This window comes from Erpetoichthys calabaricus, chromosome 9, assembly GCF_900747795.2.
Source record: "Erpetoichthys calabaricus chromosome 9, fErpCal1.3, whole genome shotgun sequence".
Taxonomy (NCBI): domain Eukaryota; kingdom Metazoa; phylum Chordata; class Cladistia; order Polypteriformes; family Polypteridae; genus Erpetoichthys; species Erpetoichthys calabaricus.
In genome coordinates this window covers 59765769-59783901 of record NC_041402.2, presented here as the reverse complement: position 1 = coordinate 59783901, position 18133 = coordinate 59765769, and the positions used below count along the sequence as shown (strand labels likewise).

The window sequence follows — 18133 nt, the reverse complement described above, 5'->3', positions numbered from 1 at the left end:
TCCACAGATATTTGGTAAGCTCTCTTAATTGTTGCATTAAATAGTCAGAATCATTTTTAATAACACTACTTTATAAATTAGGCCAAATGTATTACTTAGGTATTGATAAATCCCCCCCCCCCCCCCCCCCCTTTATGTTTTGTTAAGGTCGGATGGATGGATGGATGGATGGATGGATGGATGGATAGAGATATGTCACCTTCCTGTTGCCATTGTTCAAGAACAGAACATAAAGCTGTGGAATACACAATTGGCTGTTCAGCAAAGTGTCCAGCAAGAGTCCAGGACATGGGCCTTGCAGCGCCTTTTGCCTAAACTTCACTTTATAATAAACTCAACTAAACTAAGAAATTGAAGTAATACTGAAATTCTGAAACTGACCTAGATTGTTTAAAATGAAAATCAGCAACACACACAAACAGATTACAAAACAATGCTTGAGGGCAACTTAAGTAGTGTTGGATCTGTGCGAAGATTTTGACTTCAATAGTGATATCCGCCTTCAGGCCTCCATACCAAAACGGTCCTGAAGCAAATAACAGAACTCTGAAACCTTATTTTACTCCAGCCTCCCTGGTGTGCTGCCTAATTTCTCGCCTTCCTTGTGCACCACACCATCACACTATGTACCGCTTGCCTCTTGACAGCAATGAATTCCATTATCACATCAAAGAAATTGTTTTTTTTGGGGGGATTTCGCCCGTGAATTTTATATAGTATCAAAGCAAAAAGGGGGGTAGTTCCCCATGTGAAGTCCCAATCACAGTGGAGTGTACATGTTCATTTTGTGAAATCTACCAAATAAATGTTTTTCCACAACTGCAAAAGCAAGAGTTAATTGGACAAGAGTGGACTGAGCCGCTGATTACTTCCGGTATTGAAATTCCAGTAATGCTGGTACCATACCATTTTGAAATTTGTGTTTTTCAGTACTTTTCAAGTACCACACAACCCTAAACTTGAGCATTTTGAAAATCGACTGTAGAAGGCAGCCATCTCTCTAACTGAAAAGAAGGACATTTCGGCAGAAAAATTAGGACCTTCACTAAGATACTACAATTCACTTTTACTTTCTCCTACAATTTTTTGGAAATGTACAGTATATTTATAAAAGCAAATATGTTCACTGGAAAACTAATAATAGTCAAGCTATTCTCAAGCCTACTCCAATTCAGAGGAGATTACCATAAAACTATGGCCAAAACGAAAAAAATAGTTTTCAGGAATACCATAAGAGAATGTAGGACATCTTTCTCAATGTTGCTACTATTCTGTTTTACAAAGTCATCATTTTTCTGCTGGATTGTCCTACTTGTCAAAGGTAGAGAGGCGACAGCGTTTGGCATGTGTGTACTGGACTCAAAATTAATTGTTGATGATGGCAGCGAAGTCTCTCCCTAAAATTTAACACAAGGGGGAGGATTTCAGACTATGTGGCTCGGAATGAAATTGTGGTTGAGGGGTCGAAAAGCAACAGTTGAAAAAGCACTTTAATATTAATGCAATTTATTTTTTATAACGTCACAACTTTCTTATGTCTACAGTAGGTCTGTACAATTTTAAGTAGATAAAGGACTGGCTGCATGTACAAAATCAGAGTGGAAAACCCACAGACTCTGCATGGATAATGGAAAGGCTTGGGCTACAACCCCAAGAGTACAGATTCCTGGTGCCACTCTGCCAACATGGCACATTCAAACATAAAAAAAAATTAAACCAGAAAAAAACAATCATAATATTAAATGCCAGTGAAACCATGAAGTATAAAAGGATGGAATAATAACAGAAAACAATTCATAATAGACTAATACTAAAGAGTGCGGACAGCAAGAATAAAAGTCAATTTCATTACAATTAAATAGCAGGAAAAGAGTTTCTTCCTTTAATTGTCATACAATGACAACATAATTCTGTTGTTTATGCTGAAGGGATAACTGGATGTACGGACTCAAAACGCAAAGGAACACTACTGAGGAGAAATCATAAATACACAAGTTTTTTAACAAAATCAATTTATAATAGAAAATTAAAAAATTAAATAAATACATTTGACTAAAACCTAAATTTCAGGCTCTACACCGTACCCTTTCCTTTAACCTGTCCACGTTTTAGGACCAGAAGCACAACTGAGAAAGTGATGTAGTTCTTACATGTTTGTACATCAGGTAAGCAGATTTAGGATTTCCATTCTAAATAAAATAAAATGTTATGTATTTAATATATGCCACAGAGTGGTGACATGTTGCATGTTGGATGGACAGGCAACTAGGAAATTTGCTGTACTCTGTCCATGTGACAATACAATAGCTACTAATGCACAGTAGTATTTGAAAAGGTTAGATGAACACAGATTGAAAAACCACAGTGCAGTCCATAAGCATTTGGACTGTGACAAAATTGTCATTAGTACTGCAATTCAAATACCACTTCCACATTTTATATTTAAACATGCTAGCCTACACCAAAAGCTAACATTCTTTGTTTAATTTCAATGCCAGCATACTTGGATAGTGAGCCACATTAATAACAGAGGTTTCAGTGCATAGAAAATTTAGTGGCCAGCCACTGCTGTAAATGTTTCTAATAGTCTGTCTGGCTGCAGATATCCACTGTGGTAATGGAAGTGATGTTTCATTGTTTGAGAAAATCAAACCACATCCACCATCAGTCCACAGTGGGGACTGCGAAGCTTACATCGGAGAAGCCAAATGAAGTAGCAAATGCACCCAAGCATATTTTATTTTAATTAGTGCTGAATAAACCTATAATTTGATGAGACACTGGGTACGTTTTATTTTTATTTTTTTTTTAATAACTAATAAATCTTTTTTGATAACTCATTTGCAATTGATAACTTGTAGGACTGTGTGTATTTAAGTGATACAAAAGAATGTCTCAGACACTATGCATTATACTCACAACAGTTACACATTAAATGGGTTATGTGCACAAGAATTAATATGTGGCATAGAGGTAATCGCCATGAAGGAGAGAAAACAAACAATACACAGTAACTTAAAATAAAGTAAACATATGGTTAAACAGACCTCATATATACACAAATAAACTGCCCAATTACATAAAAAAAACCCTAATTCCTCCACTAACAAATCAAAAAAATTCAGACATGAACGTCAGTAGGCTTTCTGCCCTAGTAACCAAGTTACTTGAGCTAAAACATTTCGGTAATTATTTACCATTCTGATGCTAATCTTTCTGATCATAAAATAGGTCATTATGATAGCAATGGACAAGAAGAATTAATAATTAATTGCAGAATTATGGTACTTGAGGGTTCCTCTAGAGTGCAGTTATCTCTTGCACAATTTTGCTCAAAAACTAATCAGCACATTTTCATCTTATAATAGGCTTAAGTTTTGAGTTTGGTATTTTTCCATCCAGCGTTTTACCATCCTCAAGAAAGTGTGACACACACACACACACCCAACATCAAGATATTAATGTTTTTGGCATCAGGGAATCCTAAAACGTCAAGATCTGTTGAAAACCGGAGATGGAAATTTCTGACAAATCTAAAGCTTTTAGTCCTCCGACATAGAAGAGAGGTTATGGTGTGGGAGGGCACAAAGCAAAAAATATTCTAAAACTTGTATATACATGTATAGTACAACACTACATTATCTTTTTCACAGACACTGAAAGACATAAACAACTAAAAATACCAATAGGCAGGTAAACAAGCTTAATTACATAAATGGAAATGCCTTGCACTCCTTCATTAACAAAGTGTTAAATATTTTAATTCAACTACATTAACTTAAAAATAAAGGTTCACCAACAGAGTGAGCTGGTTACTTGCCTTACATTTAACATAACACAAAAGTACAAAAACATTTTTATACACTAACGATTTGAAATGGATAGGAATAAGTCATCACCACAAGAGACTTCTAGCATGACAGTGGATATGGCCTGGTTGAAAAGCCACTTTTGTCACTGAAGTGGACTTCTTGCCCAACAGTGGATTTCTGTAGCCAGACCCTTCTGAAATTTTCCGACACCACTGCTTCTACAAATAGATATCAATAACTAGCTCTGCTACTCATAAAACAGATTGAAATCCAAGTAATCAACAAAGACTTCAGCATTACCATTTGCAGTGCACTTCTTTCGGCTACTCCCGTTAGTGGTCGCCGCAGCGGATCATCGTCTTCCATATCTTTCAGTCCTCTGCATCTTGTTCTGTTACACCCATCACCTGCATGTCCTCTCTCACCACATCCATAAACCTTCGCTTAGGCCTTCCTCTTTACCTCATCCCTGGCAGCTCTATCCTTAGCATCCTTCTCCCAATATACCCAGCATCTCTCCTCTGCACAAGTCCAAACCAATGCAATCTCGCCTCTCTGACTGTCTCCCAACCATCCAATTTGAGCTGACCCTCTAATGTACTCATTTCTAATAATATCCATCCTCGTCACACCCACTGCAAATCTTAGCATCTTTAACTCTGCCACCTCCAGCTCTGTCTCCTGCTTTCTGGTCAGTGCCACCGTCTCCAACCCATATAACATAGCTGTGCACTATTGGAATGTACAGTGATCCCTCGCTATATCGCGCTTCGCCTTTCGCAGCTTCACTCTATCGCGGATTTTATATGTAAGCATATTTAACTCTTTTAGGGCTAATTTTTTTTTTGTTTCTTTTCTCCCAGGGCTGAATATTTTTCCAAAAACTAACATTTTTAAAAAAGAACACAAAGCAATTGTTTAACACATCAAATCAACAAAAAAATTTACTTTTGACAAATGTTACTGTCTTGCATGTTGTATGAGCCTGCATACTCTATGATTTCACATACATATCACATACATTTTACACAGCAAAGTCTGATCTTGCTCAAAGCAGCCAATTTCAGTCATTGCCACATTGCACTCCTTACAATATGTGTTGCTTTGGTGCCTATTTTCAATTGTCTGTTGCTGCACTCTCTCACATATATTGTTAGTGTGTACTGTAGAGAGACAAGTCACCCATTTGCCATCATGCCATGCCACTGCCACCAAGTTTTCTGCCTGCATGAAAACCGTATTGTCACCTCTTTTCATCTTCTGAAACTTTATGAACTTTATGTATGGCATTATAGCCTGGCTCACCCCATGGGATTTGCTTCTGTTTATTACAGAAGTGAATAAAACTTTGCAGCAGCACGTACCTAAGCCACCAGGGGACAAAACACGTTTGGACCAATGCTCCCTGAAGTTATATCACCAGTTCTGTCCCATCTCTATTTGTAATGCCACAGCGCGCTTCATCTCGTCTTTCGTTGTGGGTTCCACTTTGAAAAACGAGAATGCGATGCAAACGCAGCCCGCGATTCAAAAAAAAGCTCTGCCTACCTGTTTGTCTCGTCTGACAGTAGCTGAAAAGCAGCATCAGGAGAGAGCAGCCTGAAGTACAGCAGCTGGTGATCTGTCGTGTCCAACAGCAAGCCATGCCGTCTTGTAAACTCCGGTAGCCAGATCGGCTCTCAACGGATCAATGTCTGTGTATTTATCCCATGCGAACTTTGCCGTAGATGCATCGGCTGCGCGAAGGCACTCAACTGGCAGGAGATCCGCTGGTGCGGCATCGGCTGGTGTCTGATCAGCTGATGCCTGCTTCTAACTCTCTTGCTCGATCTCCTGATAAAGATCACTGCCAATAAAGTCCGATTCTGAAAAATCAAGAGTCCGACTCTGCGATAATGCGCAAAACATCGCCTGCCGAGTGTTTTCTTTTCTGCACTTGCTTCGCTGCCTTTTCACATGTCGGTGCCATCTTGCCTTTGTTTACATTTCGCAACTCATGCACACGCAATGTTTATTTGCCGAGTCAACGAGTCTAGCATTCCTCCAAACACAGATGGAATGCCTGTGACGTGACAGTGAGATTTGTCGCCATTAACAGCTGATTGTCACCCCCTATCCCTGGATGTCGACTTTTGTCGACATTCGCCTTCAACCCCTCCTGTCGACAAAAGTCGACATCTGCCCTAAAAGAGTTAAATATATATCGCGGATTTTTTGCTGCTTCGCGGATTTCTGAGGACAATGGGTCTTTTAATTTCTGGTACATGCTTCCTCAGTTGGTTTGCCCAGTTGATTTCATACAAGGGATGCTATTGGCAGATGGCTGAGAAGCTACCCAACTTACTTTTGTTTCTCTCTCTCGCGCTGACTTTCTCTGATCCTGACGTAGGGGGTGTGAGCAGGGGGGCTGTTTGCACACCTAGACGATACAGACGCTCGTCTAAAAATGCTGAAAGAGTTGCTACCTTCTGTGTGCAGCTGCTTCGTGAAGCGACATGCTGCACTGTGCTTCGCATACTTAAAAGCTCAAAGGGCACGTATTGATTTTTCACTGTTTGTTTTTCTCTCTCTCTCCCTGCTCCTGACGGAGGGGGTGTGAGCTGCCGCCTTCAACAGCTTTGTACCGGCGGTGCTTCGCATACTTAAAAGCAAAACAGCCCTATTGATTTGTTTGGTTTTCTCTCACTTTGACATTCAGTGCTCCTGACGCGCACTCCTTTGAAAAGGAAGGTATGTTTGCATTCTTTTAATTGTGAGACAGAACTGTCATCTCTGTCTTGTCATGGAGCACAGTTTTAAACTTTTGAAAAAGAGACAAAATGTTTGTTTGCAGTGTTTGAATAACGTTCCTGTCTCTCTACAACCTCCTGTGTTTTCTGCGCAAATCTGTGACCCAAGCATGACAATATAAAAATAACCATATAAACATATGGTTTCTTACTTCGCGGATTTTCTTATTTCGCGGGTGGCTCTGGAACACAACCCCCGCGATGGAGGAGGGATTACTGTATTTTGTAATACATGAAGTAATAACATGCACTGCTACATTGCTTTTGACATTCCAACAGAAGCTGTACTGCATACATTAGCACTTAATAATAATTCTTTGCTTCCCATGGGCTCACCACCTATGGGAGGGGCCAAGGAGGTCGGGTGGTGGCCGAAGGCGGGGACCTTGGCTGTCCGATCCTCGGCAACAGAAGCTGGCTCTTGGGACGTGGAATGTCACCTCTCTGAAGGGGAAGGAGCCTGAGCTTGTGCACGAGGTCGAGAGGTTCCGGCTAGATATAGTCAGACTCACCTCGACGCACAGCTTGGACTCTGGAACCAATCTCCTTGAGAGGGGCTGGACTCTCTACCACTCTACAGTTGCCCCCGGTGAGAGGCGCAGAGCGGGTGTGGGCATACTTATTGCCCCAAGACTTGGAGCCTGTTCATTGGGGTTTACCCTGGTGGACGACAGGGTAGCCTCCCTCCGCCTTTGGGTTGGGAGACGGGTCCTAACTGTTGTTTGCGCGTATGCGCCAAACAGCAGTTTGGAGTACCCACCCTTTTTGGAGTCTCTGGAGAGGATGCTAGAGGGCATACCTTCTGGGGACTCCCTTGTTCTGCTGGGAGACTTCAATGCTCACGTGGGCAATGACAGTGAGACCTGGAAGGGCGTGATTGGGAGGAATGGCCCCCCCAATCTGAACCCGAGCGGTGTTTTGTTATTGGACTTCTGTGCTCGTCACGGATTGTCCATAACGAACACCATGTTCAAGCATAGGGGTGTTCATATGTGCACTTGGCACCAGGACACCCTAGGCCTCAGTTCAATGATCGACTTTGTGGTCGTGACGTCGGACTTGCGTCCACATGTCTTGGACACTCGGGTGAAGAGCGGGGCGGAGCTGTCAACTGATCACCACCTGGTGGTGAGTTGGCTTCGATGGTGGGGGAGGATGCCGGTCAGGCCTGGTAGGCCCAAATGTGTTGTGAGGGTCTGCTGGGAACATCTGGCAGAGCCCCCTGTCAGAAGTAGCTTCAACTCTCACCTCCGGCAGAACTTCGACCACGTCCCGAGGGAGGTGGGGGACATTGAGTCCGAATGGGCTATGTTCTGTGCCTCTATTGTCGAGGCGGCTGACCGAAGCTGTGGCCGTAAGGTGGTCGGTGCCAGTCGTGGAGGCAATCTCCGAACCCGTTGGTGGACACCGGCGGTGAGGGATGCCGTCAAGCTGAAGGAGTCCTACAGGACCCTTTTATCCTGTGGGACTCTGGAGGCAGCTGATAGGTACCAGCAGGCCAAGCGGAATGCGGCTTTGGTGGTTGCTGAGGCAAGAGGAGTTTGGGGAGGCCATGGAGAACGACTTTCGGACGGCTTCGAGGAGATTCTGGTCCACCGTCCGGCGTCTCAGGAGGGGGAAGCAGTGCAGTGTCAACACTGTATATGGTGGGGATGGTGCGCTGCTGACCTCGACTGGGGACGTTGTAGGTCGGTGGGGAGAGTACTTGGAAGACCTCCTCAATCCCACTAACATGCCTTCCAATGAGGAAGCAGAGCCTGGGGACTCGGAGGTGGGTTTCCCCATCTCTGGGACTGAGGTGGTCAAAAAACCCTTTTGGTGGCAGGGCCCCGGGGGTGGATGAGATACGCCTGGAGTTCCTCAAGGCTCTGGATGTTGTAGGACTGTCTTGGTTGACACGCATCTGCAACATGACATGGACATCAGGGACTGCCTCTGGATTGGCAGACCGGGGTGGTGGTCCCCCTGTTTAAGAAAGGGGACCGGAGGGTGTGTTCCAACTACAGAGGGATCACACTCCTCAGCCTCCCTGGAAAAGTCTATTCGGGGGTCCTGGAGAGGAGGGTCCGTCAGATAGTCGAGCCTCGGATTCAGGAGGAACAGTGTGGTTTTCGTCCTGATCGCAGAACAGTGGACCAGCTCTACACACTTAGCAGGGTCCTGAAGGGTGCATTGGAGTTTGCCCAACCAGTCTACATGTCTTTTGTGGACTTGGAAAAGGCATTCGACCGTGTCCCTCGGGGAATCCTGTGGGGGGTACTCCGAGAGTATGGGGTACCAGACCCCCTGATAAGGGCTGTTCAGTCCCTGTACGATCGGCGCCAGAGCTTGGTTTGCATTGCCGGCAGCAAGTTGAACCCATTTCCAGTGAGAATTGGACTCCGCCAGGGCTGCCCTTTGTCACCAATTCTGTTCATAACTTTTATGGACAGAATTTCTAGGCGTAGCCAGGGCGTTGAGGGGGTCCGGTTGGTGGACTCAGGATTGAGTCACTGCTTTTTGCAGATGATGTTGTCCCGTTTGCTTCATCAGGCTGTGATCTTCAGCTCTCTCTGGATCGGTTTCGCAGCCGAGTGTGAAGCGGCTGGGATGGGAATCAGCACCTCAAAATCCGAATCCATGGTCCTCAGCCAGAAAAGGGTGAAGTGCCCTCTCAGTGTTGGTAGCGAGATCCTGCCCCAAGTGGAGGAGTTCAAGTATCTCGGGATCTTGTTCACGAGTGAGAGAAGAATGGAGCGTGAGATCGACAGGCGGATCGGTGCGGCATCCGCAGTAATGCAGGCTCTGCATCGGTCTGTCGTGGTGAAAAAGGAGCCGAGCCATAAGGCGAAGCTCTCAATTTACCAGTCGATCTATGTTCCTACCCTCACCTATGGTCATGAGCTATGGGTAGTGACCGAAAGAACAAGATCGCGAATACAAGCTTCTGAAATGAGTTTCCTCTGCAGGGTGTCTGGGCTCTCCCTTAAAGATAGGGTGAGAAGCTCAGTCATCCGGGAGGGGCTCAGAGTAGAGCCGCTGCTCCTCCGCATCGAGAGGAGTCAGATGAGGTGGCTCGGGCATCTGAGCAGGATGCCTCCTGGTCGCCTCCCTGGTGAGGTGTTCCCTGGGGCCTCCTCCCGGTTAGACATGCCTGGAAGACCCAGGACACGCTGGAGGGACTATGTCTCTTGGCGGGCCTGGGAACGCCTTGGGATTCCCCCGGACGAGCTAGAAGAAGTGGCCGGGGAGAGGGAAGTCTGGGCATTTCAGCTCAAGCTGCTGCCCCTGCGACCCGACCTCGGATAAGTGGAAGAGGATGGATGGATGGATAATTCTTTGCATTTATATAGCGTTTCTCTCACTACTCAAAGCGCTCTTTTTTTTATGAATTGTATTCCTAATTCCATCCAGACGGCACATCTCCGTTATATGCTACTTGGTATGGGAGTCGTAAAAGCAGTGATAATGCTTAAGATGCAGCACCTGGAATGATAAATGCAATGGTTGTTACTACAAAACATTTAAGAGGTACCATCTCTTGGAATGACAAAGACGTAGCAACCGGATCGGCTCTCCCAAAACCTGCCATTTCATTAAGGGGGGAGAATACCCAAAACCATTTCTCACACTGTACTTAGTCCTTTTCAAAATTCATGCTATGAAAATACTGCATTGAGATATTTACTGTACATTTAATTCATTTGTTAGAATTTTTGTATAACTGTACTTTTAAGGCAAAGCTCACTGCCTACTTTGAGTGTTTTAGCCGTTCATGTAAAATCAATTTAATAGTATATGCTATTTAAAAATACATCTAATCTATACGATTATATAGCTGTCATTTCGTTGTGATTCTCCTGTACCAATAAATCAGTCAAGCTAACTTTTCATATTGTGCAGACCCTCAAACCAAGTGATGTGTTCAGCTAAATATCATGAATGTCTTTTGGACAAAAATGGAATATTGAAACCTCCACACACATCCTTCACACACAATACATCTCATTGCATTTTCAACACATGGCTCATCCATAACCGGATTAAGGCTGTGCAAACAATAATTGGATAGCCCAGTGACACATTTGCAGTAAGAGTGGAGAGTTTTTGTTTTTTATTTAAACTTTATAATGAATTCTTGCAGAAATTTCAATTACATCATAGCTTCATATTCAGCCAAACCAAAACTGTTATGGTATACTGTATCAAGCAGCCTGTTCAGAAATGCAACCTCAGGATGTATAGCATACTGCATGTTTCTTTGTATGCTGAATTTGTGCCCATTAAAACATTTGGGATGCACTTATTCTGAATGATGTGTGTCCATAACAGGAAAGAAGAACAGATACTGCTCACCTGTACAAAAAGAAGGTCATGAATATGCAATCGCATTTAGTGATTTTATTTTATTCATTATTTTGATTCATTTTATTTTCTTAATTTAAAAATTACTTTTTGTATTATAAATTATTATTTAAATTGTCACCTATTATGGTTAAGAAAAACAGTAAAGTTAAATTTTTTTTTTTGTGTTACCCAGAGCAGCACCATGTAAAAAAAAATAATGAGAAATTTTAAAATATGAATGAATTAATGACCTAAAAATGTAACTGTAAACACAAACATAATGGAAACAGTCATGTCACAGTCTTGGTCCACATTTTTGCTTCACCCCTTCGAAAAAGAGGTGTCCCCACTGCTATATCAACATGGGAAACACCAAATAATAATAGTGTCGCTGTCCAAATGCATATGGACTTCAATGTCTGCTGGGATAAACTGCCCGTTCTCGATAATGCTTTCATCATTTTCATAGTGTCCTCAATGACAAACATTTAACCAGGTTGGGATTCATCTGAGGGACCAAATACGAGGTGAGACACAAAAATAACTGGATTGGTTAAAAAAAAAAAAAAAAAAATTATATATATTTACATTTACATCAAAAGAAATAGTGACGCCACCCTGACCACAAGTGTTTACCGCAAACAATGCTACGCAGACAAGATCCTACACTACGCCAGCAACCACCCGGTATCTCATAAACGGAGCTGCGTGAAAACCCTATTTAGAGTCCACACGCATTGTAATACCAAGGAAACAAAAATTAATTAGAGACGCTATCTGTTTCAACTTTTCACCTCGAACGGATCCTCAAAATCATTCATTAATCGGAGTCTACACAGCAGACGCCAAAGGAATCAGCATACAATCGACGTAAATCAGAACCCCCACCCCACCTGGCATTCACTCCCGTATCACCATAATGTGTCAGAAGGCACGGCACGCACCCTGACCAAGTGGGGCATCAGAATAGCACATAAACCCACCAACAATCTGCGCATGGTCCTGTTTAATGCTAAAAACAAGAAATCGACAGCCGAAACACGAAACGCAGTTTATAGTATTCCATGCAATTCTTGCTCAGCTGTATACATAGGACAAACGTCAAAAAAAATCTCAACACGTGTACAGGAACATCGCAACGCCGTCAGAAGAAAGGACGCACTATCTTTGATATATGCACATACTAAATCGACAGGACACACATTCAACTGGGACAACGTAAAAGTAAAATTTAAGACCAGTACAAAAAGCGCCAGAGAGTTGGCCGAGTCTTGGCTATCAGATGAAAACGCCATCAACAGACACTTGGACATAAACCCAGCATATGCCAACTTAAGAAGGACATGTACACATTAATTAAACTATACAACCTTGATCATACTGACTTAGTCACCTCCACCCAACCCCCCCCACCCCATACTGAATTTGTTGCTATATATTGCCTTTGATTCTTGTAAGTCTAAGCATTATCCTCTGATGAAGACCCCTGACAGGGGTTGAAACCTCAGGAATAAAACTATTTTATGATACGTGATTCGTTTTTTCTCCCTTTGTGGATCTCCAACTGCAAATATATATATATTATATATATACACACACACACACACAGTGGGGCAAAAAAGTATTTAGTCAGCCACCAATTGTGCAAGTTCTCCCACTTAAAAAGATGAGAGGCCTGTAATTTTCATCATAGGTATACTGTACCTCAACTATGAGAGACAAAATGAGAAAGAAAAAAAAAAAACAGAAAATCACATTGTCTGATTTTAAAGAATTTATTTGCAAATTAAGGTGAAAATTAAGTATTTGGTCACCTACAAACAAGCAAGATTTCTGGCTCTCACAGACCTGTAACTTCTTCTGTAAGAGGCTCCTCTGTCCTCCACTCGTTACCTGTATTAATGGCACCTGTTTGAACTCGTTATCAATATAAAAGACACCTGTCCACAACCTCAAACAGTCACACTCCAAACTCCACTATGGCCAAGACCAAAGAGCTGTCAAAGGACACCAGAAACAAAATTGTAGACCTGCACCAGGCTGGGAAGACTGAATCTGCAATAGGTAAGCAGCTTGGTGTGAAGAAATCAACTGTGGGAGCAATTATTAGAAAATGGATGACATACAAGACCATTGATAATCTCCCTCGATCTGGGGCTCCACGCAAGATCTCACCCCGTGGGGTCAAAATGATCACAAGAACGGTGAGCAAAAATCCCAGAACCACACGGGGGGACCTAGTGAATGACCTGCAGAGAGCTGGGACCAAAGTAACAAAGGCTACCATCAGTAACACACTACGCCGCCAGGGACTCAAATCCTGCAGTGCCAGATGTGTCCCCCTGCTTAAGCCAGTACATGTGCAGGCCCGTCTGAAGTTTGCTAGAGAGCATTTGGTTGATCCAGAAGAGGACTGGGAGAATGTCATATGGTCAGATGAAAAAAACTCTTCTCATCGTGTTTGGAGGAGAAAGAATGCCGAGTTGCATCCAAAGAACACCATACCTACTGTAAAGCATGGGGGTGGAAACATCATGCTTTGGGGCTGTTTTTCTGCAAAAGGACCAGGACGACTGATCCGTGTAAAGGAAAGAATGAATGGGGCCATGTATCGTCAGATTTTCAGTGAAAACCTCCTTCCATCAGCAAGGGCATTGAAGATGAAACGTGGCTGGGTCTTTCAGCATGACAATGATCCCAAACACACCGCCCGGGTAACGAAGAAGTGGCTTCGTAAGAAGCATTTCAAGGTCCTGGAGTGGCCTAGCCAGTCTCCAGATCTCAATCCCATAGAAAATCTTTGGAGGGAGTTGAAAGTCCATGTTGCCCAGCGACAGCCCCAAAACATCACTACTCTAGAGGAGATCTGCATGGAGGAATGGGCCAAAATACCAGCAACAGTGTGTGAAAACCTTGTGAAGACTTATAGAAAACGTTTGACCCCTGTCATTGCCAATAAAGGGTATATAACAAAGTATTGAGATGAACTTTTGTTATTGACCAAATACTTTTTTTCCACCATGATTTGCAAATAAATTCAAAAATCAGAGAATGTGATTTTCTGGATTTTTTTTTTCTCATTTTGTCTCTCATAGTTGAGGTATACCTATGATGAAAATTACAGGCCTCTCTCATCTTTTTAAGTGGGAGAACGTGCACAATTGGTGGCTGACTAAATACTTTTTTGCCCCACTGTGTGTGTATGTATGTGTATATATGATGGTGACAATGTTTAGATTGCTGTAATTCTTCTATATACTCCCCCTCCCGATCCCTACACCACTCCATACGTATCTTCCATTGATTAAAACAGTGCTGGAAGTCTTCTTGCTCGAGGCTCTTTAACAGGCCCTCCGTTTTTGTCTTCGCTTCATCTATTGAAGAAAAATTTGTTCCCTTCAGATCACTTTTGATTTTCGAAAACAAGTAAAAAATCACAGGGAGCTAAATCTGGCAAACAGGGAGGATGATCAAAGACAGGACTGTTTTTGTCAGTCAAAAACTACTTTATGGAAGAAGAGAAAATTTGAGAGAAATTTGATGTTGATTCGTCGTTTGCTTTTTTTTCACTCAACATTATCGTGGCAACTTGTGTATCGATTGTTGTGCAAATACTGACTGGGATATTCACGGGATATACCTAGTCGGTTGGCGGTTTGAGAGGGCGTTTAGGAGGGGATATAGTTCTATGATTCATGTCCCTCCGACCTCCAGACAGTTTTCCAGGAAAGCCCCAAGCCCGGTCCATTCATTTTTGTGTCTCACCTCGTATTAGATGTCAATAACATGTTTTTCTTACACAGTCATCCACCACACTGATCGACTAAAGCCCTACTTGGACAGGATTAGTTTTATACCAGGAGGTACAGTAATGAAATTATTACTAGTGGACTCCTACAAATTTTAGTCAAGTCTAAATCAATCAATTGTGTCAGGAACTTTCCAGATTGCACATTCCCATCTCAGTAAAGATTACAGAGCCTTTTACCTTTTATTGAAAGTCTATAAAAACTAGTCTGGTTACACTAGTCCAGTGTGAATCGATGGGTCAGTAAAATTCTGTCATTTAAGCAATTCAGACTGGACTAAAATTACAGAGCTCCTCCAGTAATAACTACTTATCCAGTGTCTGAAGCTGAACAAACAACTGCAGGTACACCTTGTTGTGCATATGAATAATGGATATCCACTTGGAAGTTCAAGGTTGTGTTGATATGCAAACTTAATGGCAAAAGGAGCACAAGGGAGAGGTTTTCCCTCCCTTGGAGGTACAAATGGACATACTGTTGTTATAAATAAGGGTTGCTAATGTGGTCCAAACTGACAGTATGCAAGTATTGCCGGTACTCATACGGCAGTAATGGGCAAATGCTGGTACAGACAACCAGTGCACACCAACCCACTTCAAGCAAAGACTTCACCCCACCTTCTGGTCCAAAATTAATCTTGTCAGAATAGAGTTTAAGGTGAAGGACATTTTACTGTCGGTCAGCACAGTGGCAGCACTACTGCCTTGCAGTATGGAGAGCAGAGTTTACATCCCTGGTCCTCCTTGTATGTTCTCCTGGTGTTTGTGTGAGTTTCCTCTCAGTGCTCCAGATTCCTCTCATTGTCCAAAGTCATGAAGTGTTAGGTGAACTGAGAACAAGAAATTGGCCCAAGTGTGGGGATTCACCCACCAATGGATTGCACCCCTGCTCAGGGTTTGCTCCTGCCTTGCACCCTATGCTAGCTAAGAATGGATCTAGCAACCCCAGGCATGGATTAAGCAGGATGGAAATGACATTACATTTTATTGTCCATTAGGACAATTTGAGAAAAAAAACTTGTAAAATGTTCGTCTTAAAATTTCATGCCAGACACCAGACAAGCAAGTTTAATAAAAATTTAAAAGAATAAATAAATAACCTTAGTTAATATACATAGTGAACTTTCATAATGAAACTTTTACATTTCCCTTTTGAAAACAATCACCACTTATATTGAACATAAAGTTGCAAAACCAACATGCAAGATTTGGAACATCATAAATGACAAACTCGCAGCAAGCATTTTACACAGAAGAATGATTCAGAACTTTAAGAAAAACCATTTGATGCAATAGCCATACAAAGCACAGACTTGACTAAACTAAACTTCAAATAAGGCAGACATAACTCATTTTAAAGAATGTCACACAAATCATTAGTCCATTTCAGTTATTTTAAATATCACAGTTGGCCTAACAGAAGAGGAAGTAACAATAAGCACATTTCTTTGCTTTTTTTTGCCTCATTCTTGTAAACTCAAACTTCCTGCCTTCTCCTGTCTCACAGTACAAGGGATGAAAACTATGGAACCTTAAATTGAATGTGTAAGTGGCCAAAAGGTTAGATTTTGCGGATTAAAATTTGTGAATTACAAAGTGGCCATGATTTGTGATTTATTGTATATGGTTCTTGTGTCAGAACCAGTTCAACAGGGATTTTTGTAAACCACAAAATCTAACGAATAATATGGCTTTGCACATTCATTCTCACCTGATCCAACTTAAAATGATACATAAATACATTTTTTTAGTTTTACTAGCAGTACTATTAACAGCTAAGATTCAAAACAGTTTGAACAACACTTGCAACACAACAAACGCTACTACCGTGGTGCACTAAAGCACTTTAAATGACCAAAGCTACCGTAAATATACCATCTCCTCATCAGCCCTTGTCCTGCTTAATAACATTAACAGTAATAAAAGTTAACATTTACAGCGAAAAGTCTGGGGCATAAAAATGACTGAATTTGCTTTCGCATAGCCTACCTAAACAGGACGGACTGACTGTGCAAATTAATTTACTAAAAGAAATGGCAACAATCTACACAAATGCAGGTGTAGCTGGATAAGCACATGGGAAACGTCCTAAGGTCAGTGTTTAACCCAGCATCCCACCTACACTTTAGATGAGAAAGTAGATGAGACAGGCAAGTAAAATTTTATTATATACACATGCTAGCATGCCAAACATTTTAGGTAGGTAAATGCATAAAAGTAACCGTTTACACTGAAAGCCCAATCATCACACGTTTATTAAATACAGAATTTTTGAATGGGGGAAAGATAAAAATAAGCCCGTCTTCAAATTAAGCTGTCAAAATACATCGGTTTGGATGAAGCAAACACTGCAGCGTAAACTACTTTTTGACATTCTAAAATAAATATATATTTTAAATTTAAACATCACGAATAATGTATCCTAATACACCACATTTATTTAAAACACATACACACTCTAACTGAAAACAGTGAGCCCCGGTCGGTTTAATAGGCAAGCAGGCCGGTGGAGACTAGGCCCCTACACCGCCCTCCCGCGCACCTACAAAACATCCACATTTTCGTCTCTGCAACCGAACCCTGACACTCACGTTGCAAACGCAAATCAAATGACAGATACTACAACTCCCTCATAAAAAGGAGGACAGCAAATCAAACTGTTACACTCACCATGATTTCTCGACTCCTGCTTTTTAGTAACTCAACCTTTCCAAGTTCTGTGGATCATGTGATTTAAAACGAGCCCTGTAACCCCCGCCTTCTTCCCATCAAGTCCCTCCACTATTGGCTACGTGAACACGTCCTGAGAAATTCTATTGGCCACACTAGAAATCAATGAAGTGGGTGGCCAGCCAATGGCCGAATTAATAAATGGCAAATTAACAGAGTTCGACAGTATCGAGCGTCACCCAGTGTAATCGGGGAAGTCATCGGTATCGGCCTCCAGTTTACCATTGTGAGAATAATTTGCAATCAGTTTGGCAACCCGAACCCCACCCAGATCAGCTCCAACGACTAGTAATATCCTAAGGAACACAGAAAAATCTTCACAGATGCTCAGCTGATCCAATCATTGGCGCATCACTGCACATAACGCTTCTTTTACTGTAATTATTAAAGATTTAGTATGGATTTAGTTATTTCGCATATGTATCCTATTGTTACTGCCTTCGAAAGCAATGCATGTTTAGCCGTGACACAAATTGTAAAGCGAGCAATTTGCAGCAAAAGCAAACCCGCTATTTCTACAGCCCGAAGCCTCCACACTGGAGCTCCAAGTACGTGAAGATGACTTAATGGACAGTCGTCATTATTTGAGTCAGATAACCCACCCAGCAAATCTAGTCTTTAACTGGGCGAAGCTCTGGAAGTCTTCCCGCAACACTCTTATTGGAGCA

At 42.2% G+C, this 18133-nt stretch overlaps 1 protein-coding gene across 1 annotated transcript in view; it reads right to left on the bottom strand.

The window, feature by feature from the left end:
* The window catches only part of vps35 (VPS35 retromer complex component), an 85905-nt gene extending 68389 nt beyond the window's left edge, over positions 1-17516 (bottom strand). Inside the window, exon 1 of the mRNA XM_028809658.2 lies at positions 17406-17516. Within this exon, the coding sequence (XP_028665491.1) occupies positions 17406-17408 (3 nt within the window). The 5' untranslated portion in view covers positions 17409-17516. The remainder of the gene's footprint in view (positions 1-17405) is intronic.
* Positions 17517-18133: the final 617 nt, after the last annotated feature.